Source organism: Ictidomys tridecemlineatus, chromosome 2, assembly GCF_052094955.1.
Source record: "Ictidomys tridecemlineatus isolate mIctTri1 chromosome 2, mIctTri1.hap1, whole genome shotgun sequence".
In the NCBI taxonomy this organism is placed as follows: Eukaryota; Metazoa; Chordata; class Mammalia; order Rodentia; family Sciuridae; genus Ictidomys; species Ictidomys tridecemlineatus.
Window position 1 is genome coordinate 88,861,812 of NC_135478.1, and position 14,974 is coordinate 88,876,785.

General features: G+C 49.7%; 1 protein-coding gene across 5 annotated transcripts in view; it reads left to right on the forward strand.

Annotated features, from left to right (window-relative positions):
• Window positions 1-13,959, forward strand: part of Rnft2 (ring finger protein, transmembrane 2) — a 69,123-nt gene extending 55,164 nt beyond the window's left edge. For 4 of the 5 annotated variants that reach the window (XM_078039092.1, XM_078039090.1, XM_078039091.1 and 1 more), the window contains 4 exons: window positions 1,089-1,238; window positions 2,418-2,483; window positions 2,626-2,727; window positions 11,135-13,959. In XM_078039092.1, coding sequence (XP_077895218.1) covers window positions 1,089-1,238; window positions 2,418-2,483; window positions 2,626-2,727; window positions 11,135-11,269 — 453 coding nt within the window. In that variant the 3' untranslated portion in view covers window positions 11,270-13,959. Of the gene's footprint in view, window positions 1-1,088; window positions 1,239-2,417; window positions 2,484-2,625; window positions 2,728-3,666; window positions 7,307-11,134 lie in introns of those variants that run through there. The other variant, XM_078039094.1, reaches the window with a different exon arrangement.
• Window positions 13,960-14,974: the final 1,015 nt, after the last annotated feature.

Sequence of the window (14,974 nt, forward strand, 5' to 3'; positions counted from 1 at the left end):
TTACAATATAGTCATTAATAGCTGTCTTCTTTAATTCAGCATAACATCTATGAGATCCATCCACAGTGCGGCAGATATCAGCCATTTGTTGATTGTTACTGCCAAGCAGGACCCTATTGTATAAACATAGCCAGAATTTGTTTATCTGTTCTTCTGCTGATGGACGTTTTGGCTGTTTCCAGTTTGGGGATTTTTATGGACAGAACTGCTGAGAACATTTGTGTACATTTGGGGCTTAGTTTCCATTCCCCTTGGGCAGATGATACCTCAGGGTAGAATCAAAGGGCCACAGGACAGGTGTGCATTCACCTTCACTAGACACAACAGGGCGGGCTTCTTTTCACCTCCACTTTCTAGCACAAGCCACAGAAAGCTCCAGGGACTTATCAGTGAGCAAAGGGAAGAAAGGGGCTAGAACTGGAGGCCAATCCCAGTGCCAGGTGCTTGTCCATTCATCTGCTTTGATCCTCGGAGAAATTCCATAAGGTGGGCAATGGGATTCCCGTCCTATAGGTGAGGACTCAGGCTTGGGAGCCTGTGGGAGGATGAGAGTCACACCCAGCCTGGTGGAGGCCCCACGCCATCCATCCTGCCTCCTCAGCTGGCAGTGACAGGGACATGTATCTCCTTGTCCCCAGCCTCCTCCTGGACTCACCTGCTCCCTTGGGACAGTCACCTGCAATGCCTCTGCCTCCACCAGCCCTCTAGGGTGGTCTGGGGGGGCAGTGAGGGAGTGACCATCTCCCCGCATCCAGTGCTCAGCCCTCCAAGCTACAGCAAGAACCCAAGAGTGATCCCACTCCAGCCCTCGACCAGAAAAGTCTAGGGTTTCTCCCTCCCTGAAACTTGATCCTCAGTGCTTTGATCTTCTGGGCTGGTGGATGTTGGGTGAGGACATCGGGCAGGGGCCAAGTCTCCCTGGCCATATCGGGCCCCATTAGAGCTGGCCTGAGTGCTTTCCAAAGCTGATTAATGGCCTGCCTGTGACCTGGAATGTCATTACTGCTGGGCCAGTTTCCCCCCACCCCCAGCTCGGTCCTCTGGGTCTTTATGGCTAATAATAATTGATGCTCTTTGTGTGGCTGCAGGGAAAGTTCTATCTGGTTATCGAGGAGCTGAGCCAGCTGTTCCGATCGCTGGTCCCCATCCAGCTGTGGTACAAATACATCATGGGGGACGACTCCTCCAACAGCTACTTCCTGGGAGGGGTCCTGATCGTTCTCTACAGTGTCTGCAAGGTGAGATGGCCCCAGGGCTGCATTCCCTAGCCAGACAGGGGGTGGGGGCTGTTGGTGAGCCTGGAATGACAGAGTCATTTCTTTCATTTTTAAATTAAGGTAAAATTCACAACATCAGATTACCCTCTGAGGATCCCAGTGTGCGACTGTGGCATCCAGCAGATTCACAATGGCGAGCCAGCCTAAGTTCTCTAAGATATTTTCTTCACCCCCAAAAGATATCCTGTACCTATTAAACAGCCATCCCTCCCACAGGCCCTCACACCCCCTGATCTGCGTCTCTGAATCTCTCAATTCTGGATGCTTCATATACATGGAATCTTTCCATGCACCACTACCTTTCCTGTTTGGCTTCCCTCACTAAGCTCACCGCGTCTGAGGTACACCCACAGGAGAGCACATGTCACTCCCTATAATGGCTGAGTCCAGCCTAATTTCTTGCCTGGGAAGCTCACCATATGCTGCCTTTTCACACAGTCATCTTCACAACCACCAGCCTGCGTACCCTCCGGACTCCTATATTATAGGTGAGGAAACTGAGGTTTGAGGGAGATGCAGTTACTTGCCCACAGTCACTCAGAGCAAGCATCAGATCCAGGCAGGCTGTTTCCAAAGCCCAGAGCACTTCACCTCCTTGTCACTGTATTTCCTTTAACTCCTTATCTCAAAAACATTATCCCTCTCATCTTGCATGCCCTAACTCCTCAAATCAGAACACTGGTACTTTTCATTTTTAGTACAAATCAGGATTTTCCCCCTCCCCTAAAAACAAATACATTCTCTTGTTCTTTTGAAGCATTCTCTTTTTACGGCTTTAGCAGATCCTGGGAGAATGCATGCCTTCTATTTCCTTCCTCCCAGGGGACTAGCCACCCAACTGCGCAGTGTCGGTCAAGGGGATCTATTCTGCTTGCTCGCTCGTGGATCGACTGGTAGTGGCTGAGTGGAGTGCTAGATGGAAAAAGATCATCCTTCAGGCTTTGCCTGGGCTCAGAAGAAGTGTGCTGTGATTGATTAGTGATGCCTGCTCTGGATTTAGGAGGGGAAGAGAGCTGTATGTGTGCCATTTATTTTCTGTGGTGGCTTAGGTAGCAGGGGAGACTGTGGGTCTCAGGAAGCAAGACAAAGGCCAAGCAAGTCTTGGACACTTTTCAGCCGTCATTCTTCTCTCCTTTTTAGTCATTTGATATCTGCGGCCGTGTGGGTGGAGTTAGGAAAGCCCTGAAGCTTCTCTGCACCTCCCAGGTGAGTTGGTCTCAGGTGATCCTGACCAAGGTCATGGGAACTAGGAGCAGCCCCCACTTACCCCCCAGCTCTCACAGTGCTCCTGAGGGCCTCACTTTCACAAGGGACTATAACTGTTTTTCTTTCTCTCTTTCCTAAACAGAATTATGGGGTCCGAGCCACGGGGCAGCAGTGCACAGAAGCTGGTGACATATGTGCCATCTGCCAGGCTGAGTTCCGAGAACCTCTGATCCTCCTGTGCCAGGTGAGAGGGGTTCAGGTTGGGCCTAGGGGACTGGGGCTGAGGCACAGCAAGGTCCTGTCCCTGGAAAAGCTGCCCCATGACCAAATCTCAGGGCTCTGGCTTGGGTCTTTGGGAGCAACCTTGTCAAGACCGGTGGCTCGTACCCTAACTGCCCAAGGCCAGTTAGATCCAGGTTTGAATCTCAGCTCCTCCTGTTTAGCTGACTGGCCTTGGGCAGATGACTTCACCTCTCTGAGCCTCCTGTCATTAATAAAATGTAAAACTGCCAAATTCAGTGTGGAGTCATGTAAGAACAGTCCAAGTGTGAATCCTTGTTAGGGTCTGTAAACAAGTCAGGATGGCACCTGGCAAATGTTAAAGTCTGTAAACAAGTCTGGATGGCGCCTGGCAAAATGCCAGAAGGAGTGGTTTGTAAAGTAATGCCAGCGAGCCATTAAGTGTGAAAATTTCTTATTGGTTGACTGATATATCTAGTTTATGCTAATTAAGATAAGCTGTGTGGAATGTATAAATACTGCTCCTGTCCTACAATAAATGGCTCCCACTCCTGCTATATCAATGTAAACAAGTTGTTCGTCACCCCCCAGCTATTTTGCCCAGCCAGCCGGGCTGCGGCAAATCCTAGCACTATTCCCATCTCCATCTGCCTCTCCCCCAGCCATGTATGAAATGAGCATAATGTTAATTATAATACCTACTTCAGGGAGCTGGAATCTAGTACCACTGGTACAGTGCTTATCTAGCATGTGCAAGATCCTGGGTTCAATTCCCAGCTTCAAAAAAATAATATTATTCTACTAATAATAACTATTGCATCATGCTTTTATGATTCAATGAGATTATCTATGGAAAGGACTAAGTTTTGATCTTTTAACCTATAAGTTGATAACATTATACTTCTTATTGTTGGTAATTATAAGCGTTTGTTTTCACTATTAGTTGAGAATCACCAAACCATGGTGGTAAATGCCGGTTAGCCCCTTTCAACTCTCAAGATGTGTCCGTCCTCCCTTCCCTGACATCAGGAACCAGGTGTCAATTCAGCCAAGATGTATTGGAAGGAGAAGGCGAAGGACATGCAGATTCTGTCCCCTTCTCTGGAAGCTCACGGTCTCCCTGGGGAGAGAGACATATACATAAATAACTATGAAACCAGGCAGGCGGTGATAAGTGCTGTGTAAGAGAGATTCATGCAGCGTCCCAGGGGACCCGGGCAGAGCGATGAGTCCCAGGCTGGGAAGGCTTTTCGGAGGAGTCATGAAGCCTGGAGACCAGACGGACTGGAAAAGCAGATGGCCCGCCATCTTTCCCTCAAGGTGGGACAGGAGACGGGGTCTTCTTTTAGCACCAGCGAAAATGTTTTTGTCGTTTGCTGTTTGGGGATTGTAAAGGAATTTGTTTTTCATTTAACTTTTGATCTTGTTTCCGTGTAACTCAATAACGTGTTCGCATGAATCGAAATTCAAAAAAGAAGACCTAAAGAGACGTGACAGCTAAATGCAATCTGGGACCTGGTTTGGATCCCAGATCAGAGAGAGGACATTGGGAAAGCTAGCTTTATAAAACCTGAATCGAGTTGGGGATTTAGTTGATAGTAATATGCCAGTGTGGATTTCTTGGCTTTGACAAATGTACCACATCGATGCAAGAGATAATATTTGGACAAATTAGGTGAGGGGGATACAGACATTTTCTATGCTGTCTTTGCAACTTTTCTGTAAGCCTAAATTTATCCAAAAATTAAGAGTTTATTTAAAAAAAATTTTTTTTTGCAATACATACAAAGGATGGTAATAGGCCACCTCCCCTGTCCCCCAATCTCTCTAATCCTCTGTCAATCTACACAAGCAACTGTTACCAAATTCTACTACTACTGTTACTGTTACCAACACAGTGTATGTGTTAGGTATATACATATTCACACACATACACACACACACACACACACATATGCATACACAAACTCAGATAAAGTGTATTCTTACCCACTTGTCTTTTTACCTTGCAATTCTGTCTTAGGATCTCTCCTTACTCTGTGTTATAACTATATAAGATGCCATTTTATGAATAAACCTAAATTTATTTAACCATTGTTCTATCGATAGGCATTTAGTAGCTTTTATCTTCTATTATTACAGATATGGCTAGCTCAAAGATTCTGAAATGGAGAGATCAGTTCTAGCTACCTAATTGCGTCAGGTTGACTCAATGAGTTAATTCAAGTGAAATATCTAAAGCTGTGCCTGGCACATGGTCATGGTTGAATGCATACAGCTCTTAGGGACACACATTCCATTTCACAAGTGCATGAGCTCTTGGTAGGATAAATTCCTCGAGGTGGAATTCCCAGGTCACAGGTACACAGTTTTGACAGGTATTGCTCAATTGCCCTCCATAAAGAGAGTATCCGCTTACACCTCCAGTGCAAAGTGTGACATGGCCTCTTGTTCCCTCCCGCCTCAAAACACAGCATTATCAAGCCTCTTGTGAGCTTTGCCAATCTGACAGGTGACAAACTCTATCTCAGCGATGACTTAATTTGCATCTCCCTAATTACGAGCGTGGTTGAGCATCTTTTCATATGCTTCGGCACCATCTGTACTTTCTTCTCAGTTGCCGGGTTTATTTGAACATGATGTCAAGGTGAAAGTCTTTCTTCTTTTCTGGCAATCTCTCTGAGCATCAATCTGTTTGTCTCCTTCTCATTCCTCTCCTGGTACCACCACACTCTTCCCACAGCTGGATTAGAAATTCTTGGGGGGGGGGTTCAGACAAGACCCCATTGTCCCAGACTAGGAGTGACAGCTATACCTAGTGGTGGTTGAAGACCACAAACATCATCAGGCTGAACCCACATCTCAGTGTCACCTGGTCACTAGGAGCTGAGCCTGGAAGGGCAGAGATGACTTGCATGGGTCAGAGGGATTTGCTGACCTGTAAATCCACTGGATGTACAAACAAAGGAATGAATGACACAGCTTGGGTGTCACTTCATCCATAAAGTGTTCCTGACTCTGCTTCCCCAGATGAGTCACATTCTCGGCTATATGCTTGGTACATTTCCTTCACAGCACTTTTTTCCAGTGGCGAGCTAGATAATCCAGTGGATGACTGGTTGTGGAAGGTCTGTCTCTCTGTTGCCAAACTTCAAGCAGCTTGCAAGTGGAAACTATGGCTGTCTTGCTTAGCAACAGAGCCACAGTATGGACCAGTAAATATTGGATGGATGGATGGATGGATATGGGATGGGATGGATAGGCAGGTAGATGGATGGACTGGATGGACAGACAGATGGGATGGGTGAAATGGATGGACACACAGCTGGATAGGACGGTGACCAGGTGGACAAGTGGATGGGTGAGTGCACAGGTGAGTGGGTAGAGGTATAAGTGGGTGGGTAGCTCCATGTATGGATAAAAACATGAACAGATGGGTAAACAGATAAAAATCCGATATGTAAATGGGTGGATGAGAGGGTCAAAGGCAGCTGGATAGAGGTATAAGAGGGTGGATGACTGCCTGTATGGATAGACAGATGGACAGATGGGTGATTGGATAAGTGAATATCAGATGTGTAGATAGGTGGACGGGTAGATGGATGGAGGGGCAAATGAATGAGTGGGTGGATGAAGAACCCCCTTAGCTACGTAGCATCCTGTCTGTCCTTCAGAGAGTCACTAGTGAAACTCAGTGTGTCACTTCCTCAGCCGCCGCCCCATCCCCTGAGCTAGGGCCTGGGAAACAGATTGCCCACTGAACTAGTCAGGCAGACCCCAACACATCCAGAGGTTGGACCTCGGCTCAGACGTGTTTTAGTTTGTCTCTATGGTGTTTATGGCATATAGCCTCTCACCAGGCTACCAGGGAGCAGGGGCTAGGCATTTTGAACACAAAGTCAGAAACTTGGCTTGTTTAAAGGACTCCTTTGGCAAAGAGAAGAGTGAGCTGAGCGTGCATTTGAGAAGAAACTGCTTTCCAACTCTTGGTCACTATGAGTTTGGTTTTTTTGAGTGTTGTATGTTATAAACATTCAACAAGAGAAGGGTGGATCCTATTAGTTTTGGACTTAAAAGGTGCTCCCATCTAACACTTAGAGGCCGTAGTTGTCTCAGTCCTCACGGATGCCCTGGAGGGAAAGAGTTCTGCTGTGTGACAGAAGGGGCAACTCGGGCTCAGAAAGGCAAAGGGGTGCCCTTGCCTGAGATCTCATTGCTCTCTGTGGCAGAACCCAGATTCCAATCCAGAACCCCTAAAGCCACCAGCTAGGCCATTTCCTTGAGGCTGGGCCTTTGGCTTTGAGATGTCCTGAGGGCTGCATTAAAGAACCAGAGTGCTTTTTCTAGAAATCCTCAAGAATGCTGAGCTCTGCCCAGGCCAACCTGCACGTGGCCTCCTCAGAAAATGAAGGCTGAGCTGGGTTTGGCAACGACTCCTCCACCCATTCACTTCTGCATCAGGGGCTTTTGAGTGCCAACAGTATCCCAAGCATGATTGGATAGCCCCGAGCAACACATTTCACAGTGACACTAACTGTCCATGTCATCTGTCACCGGAGAATAAAAATGCTTGCCCCAGGTAACTTGTAGGTGTTTCTAGTTACCCGCGACGGAATACATAATTACATACGGGTTTTGAAAAGCAGAGCATGTTGTACCAATATTCAGTACTAGTGTTGAAGACTGAGTCTGAACACAGCAGGCCTGATTTGTGTGATTAAAGGGGATCTGTGGTTACAGGTTTGTGTGTGTGTGTGTGTGTGTGTGTGTGTGTGTGTGTGTGTGTGTGTGTGTCCCCTTATGGGAGTGGCCACATATTCAGTAATGTCGTTTTTCATAATCAAGCTCTTTAAACCTTTCTCCCTCCCCGTCCCTGTATGCACACTCTGCGGGATAGAACGTATAGGCAAGAATTTTTGATCGGGAGTGGGACATTTCTTTCGTCACTTACTGATTTCTGCATAACCGATGACTCCAAAACTTAGTGGCTTAAAGCTGCAAACATGTGTCATCACACGGTTTCCCAGGATCCAAATCCAGACATGGCTTCACTGCCTTCTCTCCTCTCCGTCGGGGTCTCTCAGGGGCTGCCGGCGCAGTCTCAGCTAGGGCCATGGTCATTTTCTGGCTCAGCGGGGAGCGGCCGCTTCCAGCTCCATCCTGCAGTTATTGGCAAGACTCCGCTCCTCTAGGGCCGCGGGACCGGAGGCCCCCATTCCTCTCAGGCTGTGGTGATTGGAAGCCACCCCAAGTTTCTCACCAAGCTAGCTGCCTCGGAGCAAGCATGCAAGATGCAGCAGAGAGTCAGAGAGTACGCTAGTGTCGGAAGTGACATCCCATGGACTTTGCTGTATTCTCCTGCTTAGAAGAGAGTCACCAGGTGCAGCCCTTACTCAGGGAAGGGGGCTGCCCAAGGCGGTGGATGCCATAGAAATCGGACTGCCACCTGTCTGAAGTTGCATTCCATCCCACTGTGCTGGAATGTGTTTGCCCACCGTGCCACACGTGTGCCCTTGGGAACAACGTGGCTTCCCTGGGTCTTTGTGACCTGTCTGTTACGTGACAGGGCTGTGAAGTGCACAGGAGGTCACTAGCAGTTCTTTGCACAGTGTCACAATTATGACTTGTACTCCTCACCTGCACCCATCTCCCTGTGCCCAGGCCTGGCTGCTGCTTCCTTCTTTCTTATCGCACACCCACAGTCAAGTGCCAGGTCAAGAGATGGCCCTCTGTTCCCACTCAACGTCTCTTTTTTCACATAGGGCCTGGCTTCTGTGGTTGGGGGGGATCTTGTCCTCAGCCCCGCTGCCTTTTCCTACCTACTCTGAGCCTTTGGGCAAAACACAGTCTGGGTGAGGACAGGGTGCTGGTCCAAGCCCAGGCCCCGCCTGCTACTCTTGACCCGGGAGACACAGGCAGGAGACACATGACCATCCGGTGCTACCCGCCCATTCCACACACCCCATCTGGGAAGGAGCCCCTCCCTCTGTCTGTAGGATTCATCTCTCTCAGATGCAGAAGGAACTCAAGGTTACCCAGGTCCTGGGCAGTCCTAGCTATTGGAACTTCCTCAGCAGCAGAATCTGCAATGCTCTGAGGAGTAGAGATCTTGAGTCCCTGGGGGCAGGGACTGGGTCTTCTCCAGCCTAGTGTCCCATGGGTCTCTCTCCTGATTTGAATTCAGTGCTCAGCAATACCAGTGGAGTTCCTGCTCTGCCCAAGTTTGGGGGTGGACAGGAGGAAGACAGTTACAGCTGTGCTACTCTCCTGGAGAGGGCGGGGCAGGTACCAAGAAAAAGCAATTAGAATGTGTTTTCAAAGTGTCACAGGGGTACTACCTCCAAGAGTCCCTTTTGGGAGTCTACAAGGTAAAAACTAGTTTTACAATAATATTAAGATATCATTTGCTTTTATCTCTCTAGAGCATACAGTGGGGTTTTCCCAGAGGTCGTGATGACCCATGATGAGGTCGTCGTTCTGGTAGAATGTGTACTTATGTCTGTATTCATAGGTTTTAAATATGACTCGGTTTCTTTCTTTTCTTTTCTTTTTTTTTTGCTACTGGGAATTGAACCTGGGGATGCTTTACCACTGAGCTACATCCCCAGTCCTTGTTATTTGTTTATCTTGAGACAAGATCTCAATAAGCTGCTGTTGGCCTCAAACTTGCAATCTTGCTGCCTCAGCCTCCCAAGACACTGGGATTAGAGGTGTGCATCATTGAGCTCAGCTCATTTTCTATTTTCAATACAGTATATATAGACAGATTTAGCTCACAAGAACAAAAGTTCCTTGAGGTCATCAGTGATCTTTGAGAACCATATTTCACCACATAATCATTGCCACCACATTATGAGTATTCCATGCACCCTGAGCATGCACCAAAGACAGTTTAGTAATAAGTGACTGTTCAGTAATACATAATATTAAAAAAAAAGAAAAGCTTCACATAATGGTTGCACACCACATTTTTGCAAAAAAAAAAAAAAAACCACATAAAATCCTCAACAATCATGTGGTGAGATGCAGAATGTTTGGCCTTATGATCCAAGTATTTGAGTGTGTAAAGATTAAAAGTGTGTAAAGCCAGTTGCTGAGACATGCCCCTTTTGTCCCAGCTACTGGGAGTCTGAGGCTGGAGGATCCCTGGAGCCCAGGAGTTTGAGGGCAGCCTGGACAACACAACAAGACCCCGTTTAAAAAAAAAAAAAAAAAGTTCTGAGAATGGTGGAGTATAACTGTAATCCCAGTGGCTCAGGAGGCTGAGGCAGGAGGTTTGCAAGTTCCAGGCCAGCCTCAGCAATTTAGGCTCTAAGCAACTTAGTGAGACCCTGTTTTAAAATAGAAAATAAAAAGGGCTGGGGATGTGGCTCAGTGGTAAAGTGCCCCTGTGTTCAATACCAAGTACCAAAAAAAAAAAAAAAGTGCAAGCCTCACTGAACCTGTGTTGAATGAATGGGTAGAGGGACTGCCCACTCCGATGACTAGTCCCTGTTCCCTAATCCAACTGAGAACCTCGTGTGAACAGGAGTGTGTTGCAGCCTCCCACATCAGTACCTCTTTCCAGGAGAGAACATGTGTCCCTTCATTTAACAGATGTTTACTGAGCATCTGAGCAGTCTGCTCTCAGAGTAAAACTGCTTCTGGACCCCAGAAAACCCCAATCTAGTGACAAGACAGACGTGTTTGCAGATAATTTCAGAAGCGTATTTGCAGATCATTCCAGAATGTGGTGCAAGAGTGGAGGGTTGGGGTTGGAGAGACATGAGGGAACAGGGGAGTGTGATTGACAGAACCTTCCAGAATAAACAGGTCCGCTGCTTGTGCAAAGGCTGTGAATTAACCTTGTATTGAAGGCCACATGGCCTGTCACTGACCTTGGGTACCCAGGGTTGATGAGTCTGAAAAGGAGAGGGTGCCATCATACAGGGTCCTCAGAATGATCTGCAGGGCCCTGCAGAGCCTGCAGTCCCCATGAGCCCTTTGACCTCATCTCCCTCTCCCATTCCCCGGCCCCTCTGGCTTCACCACACTGTCCTTGCAGTTCCTCCAGCATGGGAGGCACATCCTGACCTCAGGACCTTTGCCCATGCTATCTCCTTGGCCAGGAGAGCTCTTCCCCTGTATGTTACCAGGGTTCACTCCTCATTTTCCTTCTAGATGTAACCCAGTGGTAGAGCACTTGCTGAGCATGCATGAGGTCCTGGGTCCCATCCCAAGCACCAAAAATGAAATAAAAACCCGATTTACCCAAATGCCCATGTGTTGGTGAAGCTTCCCCAGGCCCCCTTTCCTCCCTTTCCGCCTCCACTGTTTGGCTGACGTTCGGGGTGCCCTGGGGAGGGCATCAGGGGCTGTTTTGCCCACTGCTGCCCCTGGCTTCTCAGTCCTGCCGATTGCTGTCCCCACAGCACGTGTTCTGTGAGGAGTGCCTCTGCCTGTGGCTGGACCGGGAGCGCACCTGTCCCCTCTGCCGCTCGGTCGCCGTGGACACGCTGCGCTGCTGGAAGGACGGGGCCACCTCGGCGCACTTCCAGGTGTACTAGGGCCCAACGCCGAGGGCGTCCAGATGGATGCCAAAGGGTCAGCGCTCCTGGGTCCAGCGCTGGGGACTTCCTGAGAAACAGCCTCCAGCACTTACCTCCTGCCTCCGCCTTCCACCACCTCCAGCCCCGGAGCCGAGCTCCTGGCCTCCTCTCCTTCACCTCCGTCTTGTATCTGGTGGTATGTGTGGCCTTCCCCTCTGGAAGGGGGGCCTCCTGACTTAGCCTCCGCCTCCACCCGGCAGGTCATCCAGCCCCCTCCAAGTCAAGGAGGTGGTGCTACCTGGTAGCTCTCACTTGGTACCTCGTTGCTAGTCCAAGATGCTGCCAGCCCGGGAGCACCCTGGAGGTTCTGCTCCCCCTGCCCACGGCCCAGGCTGCAGATCGGTCACAGTGAAGTATTTTCACAATGCAAATGCCGAGCCCCACCATCTACCTGGATAGCTTCATGCACCAAGCACCTCGTGTGTTCCCACAGTGTCACGCATCCTGCTGGGGTGACTTCCTGTCATCCTCTCCACAGCCCCGGGATGGAGGTGCTCTTGGTCCCTGCCTTTGACAGGTGAGGAAACCGAGGCACAGAGCTTGGTGTGGTAACTTTCCCAGGGTCATTCAGCTGACCAGGATGAACCCAGTGTCCAACACTGGCCCCGTGTGGCTTCAGAGCCTGCCCCACAGCCAGCATGCTGACGCTGCAGGTGTGGGCCACCAGACCTGGTGTGTTAAAAGCACAAGAGGTGACTTTGATGCCCCTCCCTGGTTAAGAATCAGCGGCCAGGTGGACAGGATGTTAGCCTCAGACCTTGCGGATCATGCAAATGGTGAGCACCAGCTCTGGAAGTCCTGCGGCTGGGTCCACGGCAAGACGTGGCCCTTAAAATTGCTCTTTTCCTGGACTCTGTGTGGGATGCCCAGTCCCACTTGGGCTTCAGAAAGAGTCAACTGTGGCCCTGATGTGGGTACCACTGGGTCTCCCATCATGGTTTCTCTCCTCCTCCTCCTCCTCGTCTGTCCTCTCCCTTCCTTAAGTCTCAGGCCTCCACAGCTCCTGTAGACATCGCTCCCTCCCCTGAAAACCCTCCGAGCAGAAGGAACAATGCACAGTATGGACTTTTCCATGAGCTGCACGGAGCCCAGCAGCCATCCCCGTTCCAGAATCCCAGTGAGAGCCGCTTGTCTGCCTGTGAAACTCTCCTGCCTATGAACCCGGGATGAGATGGTGCAGGTGACCACGTAGAAGCACTGGGATTTTTGCCCGCCCTGCCCCTCTCCGTTTTCTTGTCTCATTGTCAACCTCAGCACAACAGGCTGGCGCCAGCAGCATTACCAGGAAGGCGGACTGTGTGGCGAGTGAGCAGAGGAGTGTGCAAGGCCCGGGAGGGGGGGGGGATGGGGAGGCTCACGGCCACCTCCCCCACTAGATTCAGGACATTTGCCCCTGGGTGCCACCACACCAGGATGTCCTCCTTTGCTTGACATCTCGGGCTCCCAGCAAGACATCCCTGGCAGGCCAGCGTGGCATCTTTCAAGCCCTGTTACTATGGCGATGGCCAGGCTGCTAACAATCCCACTTGCCTGCAGAAGCCGGTGGGAAGGGGAAGCGGGCTGAGAGGCTGCAGCGGCTCTGTTCTCTGTGCCTGGAGGGAGAACCCAAGGGAAGCCAGGGGATCGTCTGCAAGTGGTTTTCATCAGAAAGATCACCCTGCCTGCAGAAGCTGTCAGAAGCTCCAGAATTCAGAGCTGGGGAAGATTTAATAAAGTGTCAGCACGGCATGGAACCAAGGGAGTGGACAGCCTGTGGGGGGGGGGGGCAGACCTGGAACCCTGACGGCAGACTCGACATGACTTTGGAAGTCACTTTACTTCCCGTAGCCATGGTGAAGATGACAAAATCTAGTGTATTATCCTTCAGAACCACAGATACTAACTATCGATTACTGCATAGGTATTCACACTAATGGTTTTGCCAGTTATACTCCCCCCCTACACACACACACACACACACACACACACACACACACACATTTTCTAACCTTCTACAAATAATGAGCCACGACTCTGACATTATAGAATGTCCCATGTGGGGGACCCTCCAGGGCAGGTGGGATGGTTTCATTTAGGATTTTATTTACTCATTCCCTACCCTCTGGGGGAACATCCCATTTGTAGGTTTTCTTTCGGGTCAGAGCATTTCACGGCTCTGGATGGCTACTGTGGTTAAGGCAGAGTTTTCCAAATACCAGGCTACCTGAATTCTCCAACACCTGAGTAAAAGCAGCCACGAGTCCCCGTGAAAAGGAACAAGGCTCCTCCCCTGCTCCCGGGCTGACATGCAGCTCATTTGTTATATATAGGTCAATCCAGTGTCAGGTTCCCAGGGTCCTGCTCTTAATATTTTATGATTCACTGACTTAAGTTCCATGAAGTCCTCAGGAATGGTCCTGTTCATGTAAAAGGAACTTAGAATCATAAATGTGCAGGAATGAGAAAGGGGATACTTTGGACCCGGATGTAACAGGTTCTCTGCCTTCAAAAGAGAAGCAGGTACCGAGCCCCGGGGACAGCCTGGCTGCTAAGGAAGAACTGTGAATCTAGTCCCAGAGTCACCTTTTGTTGTAGGACAAACTGCTGCCTTTGGTGTCTTTGTGTCTTCTTAATAATAAATCTGCCAATAAATCTCATTTGTTGATGCAGCTACGGTTCCTGGCTTGATGATTCCTGTCACCTCTTGAAGACAGGAGAAACCATTTCAGGTCAGATGAGAGGCAGGGCTTCATGGGGCGGGTCCTTATCTTCTCCTGGTTGCTCCCAAAGCAGAGCCTGTGGAGGAGCATGTGGTCTATTGGGGACGTGCTCCCAGGAGGAGCTGGTGAGGGACTGGATAGGATAGAATGAGCCAGGGGAAGGAGCCAAGCTAGCAGCGACTTCTGGGGAGGTCTCAGCCTCAGCCCCATCCCACATGGAGCCCTGAGTCTAAGTTGCATCTCAGAGCTGGTCCTACCTTGAGGTTTTTGAGTTCATAAAAATACCAGTGGATCCTTGGCTCTGGGTTGACGGGGGCACCTCAGGCTCTGCACTGAGGAGGTGCCTGTGTCCAAGAGAAGTCTCTGAAGACCTCAGGCCCCAGCAAAGCAGACTGAGGTGCAAGACGGGAACACAGAATTGGTAAAAGGGACCAGAGGGGCCTCCGTGGAGCAACTGCAATGCCTACCATGGGGGCTATCGGTTGTGTGGGCCCCAAACGGACAGTTTGATGCAAGAGAACTTGCCCGGGTGTCAGCCAGTAATGGATGTCTAAATGTAACTCATTGGCATTAGGTGACAGGTTATGCCTCTCAGGGTAGCATGATGATACCAGCCAGAAAAACATCATAGGAACTTTTTGGTTGCCACTGTCCGAAAACCGATGCAAAAAATGGCTTGAATTTTAAAAGGACTTTATTTGGTTCCTATAATAGTATGGACTTCAGGTACAGCTGGATTCAGGGGCTGGAGCAATGACCATGTCTCTTTTCCTTCCTCAGTTCTGTGTTCCTCCCAGGCAGTTGGGTCCCCTGTAGTGGTAAGATGACCCTCCCCCCTCAACTCTATGCATATATTGCGCTAGTTGAACGACCCCACCACAGAGAGCTTCTGCCTCCCCAGAGTTCTAGAAAGTGTCCCATTTGTCTTCAGACCAATTACCTTGGCCTGTGGGAAGTGGAGTAC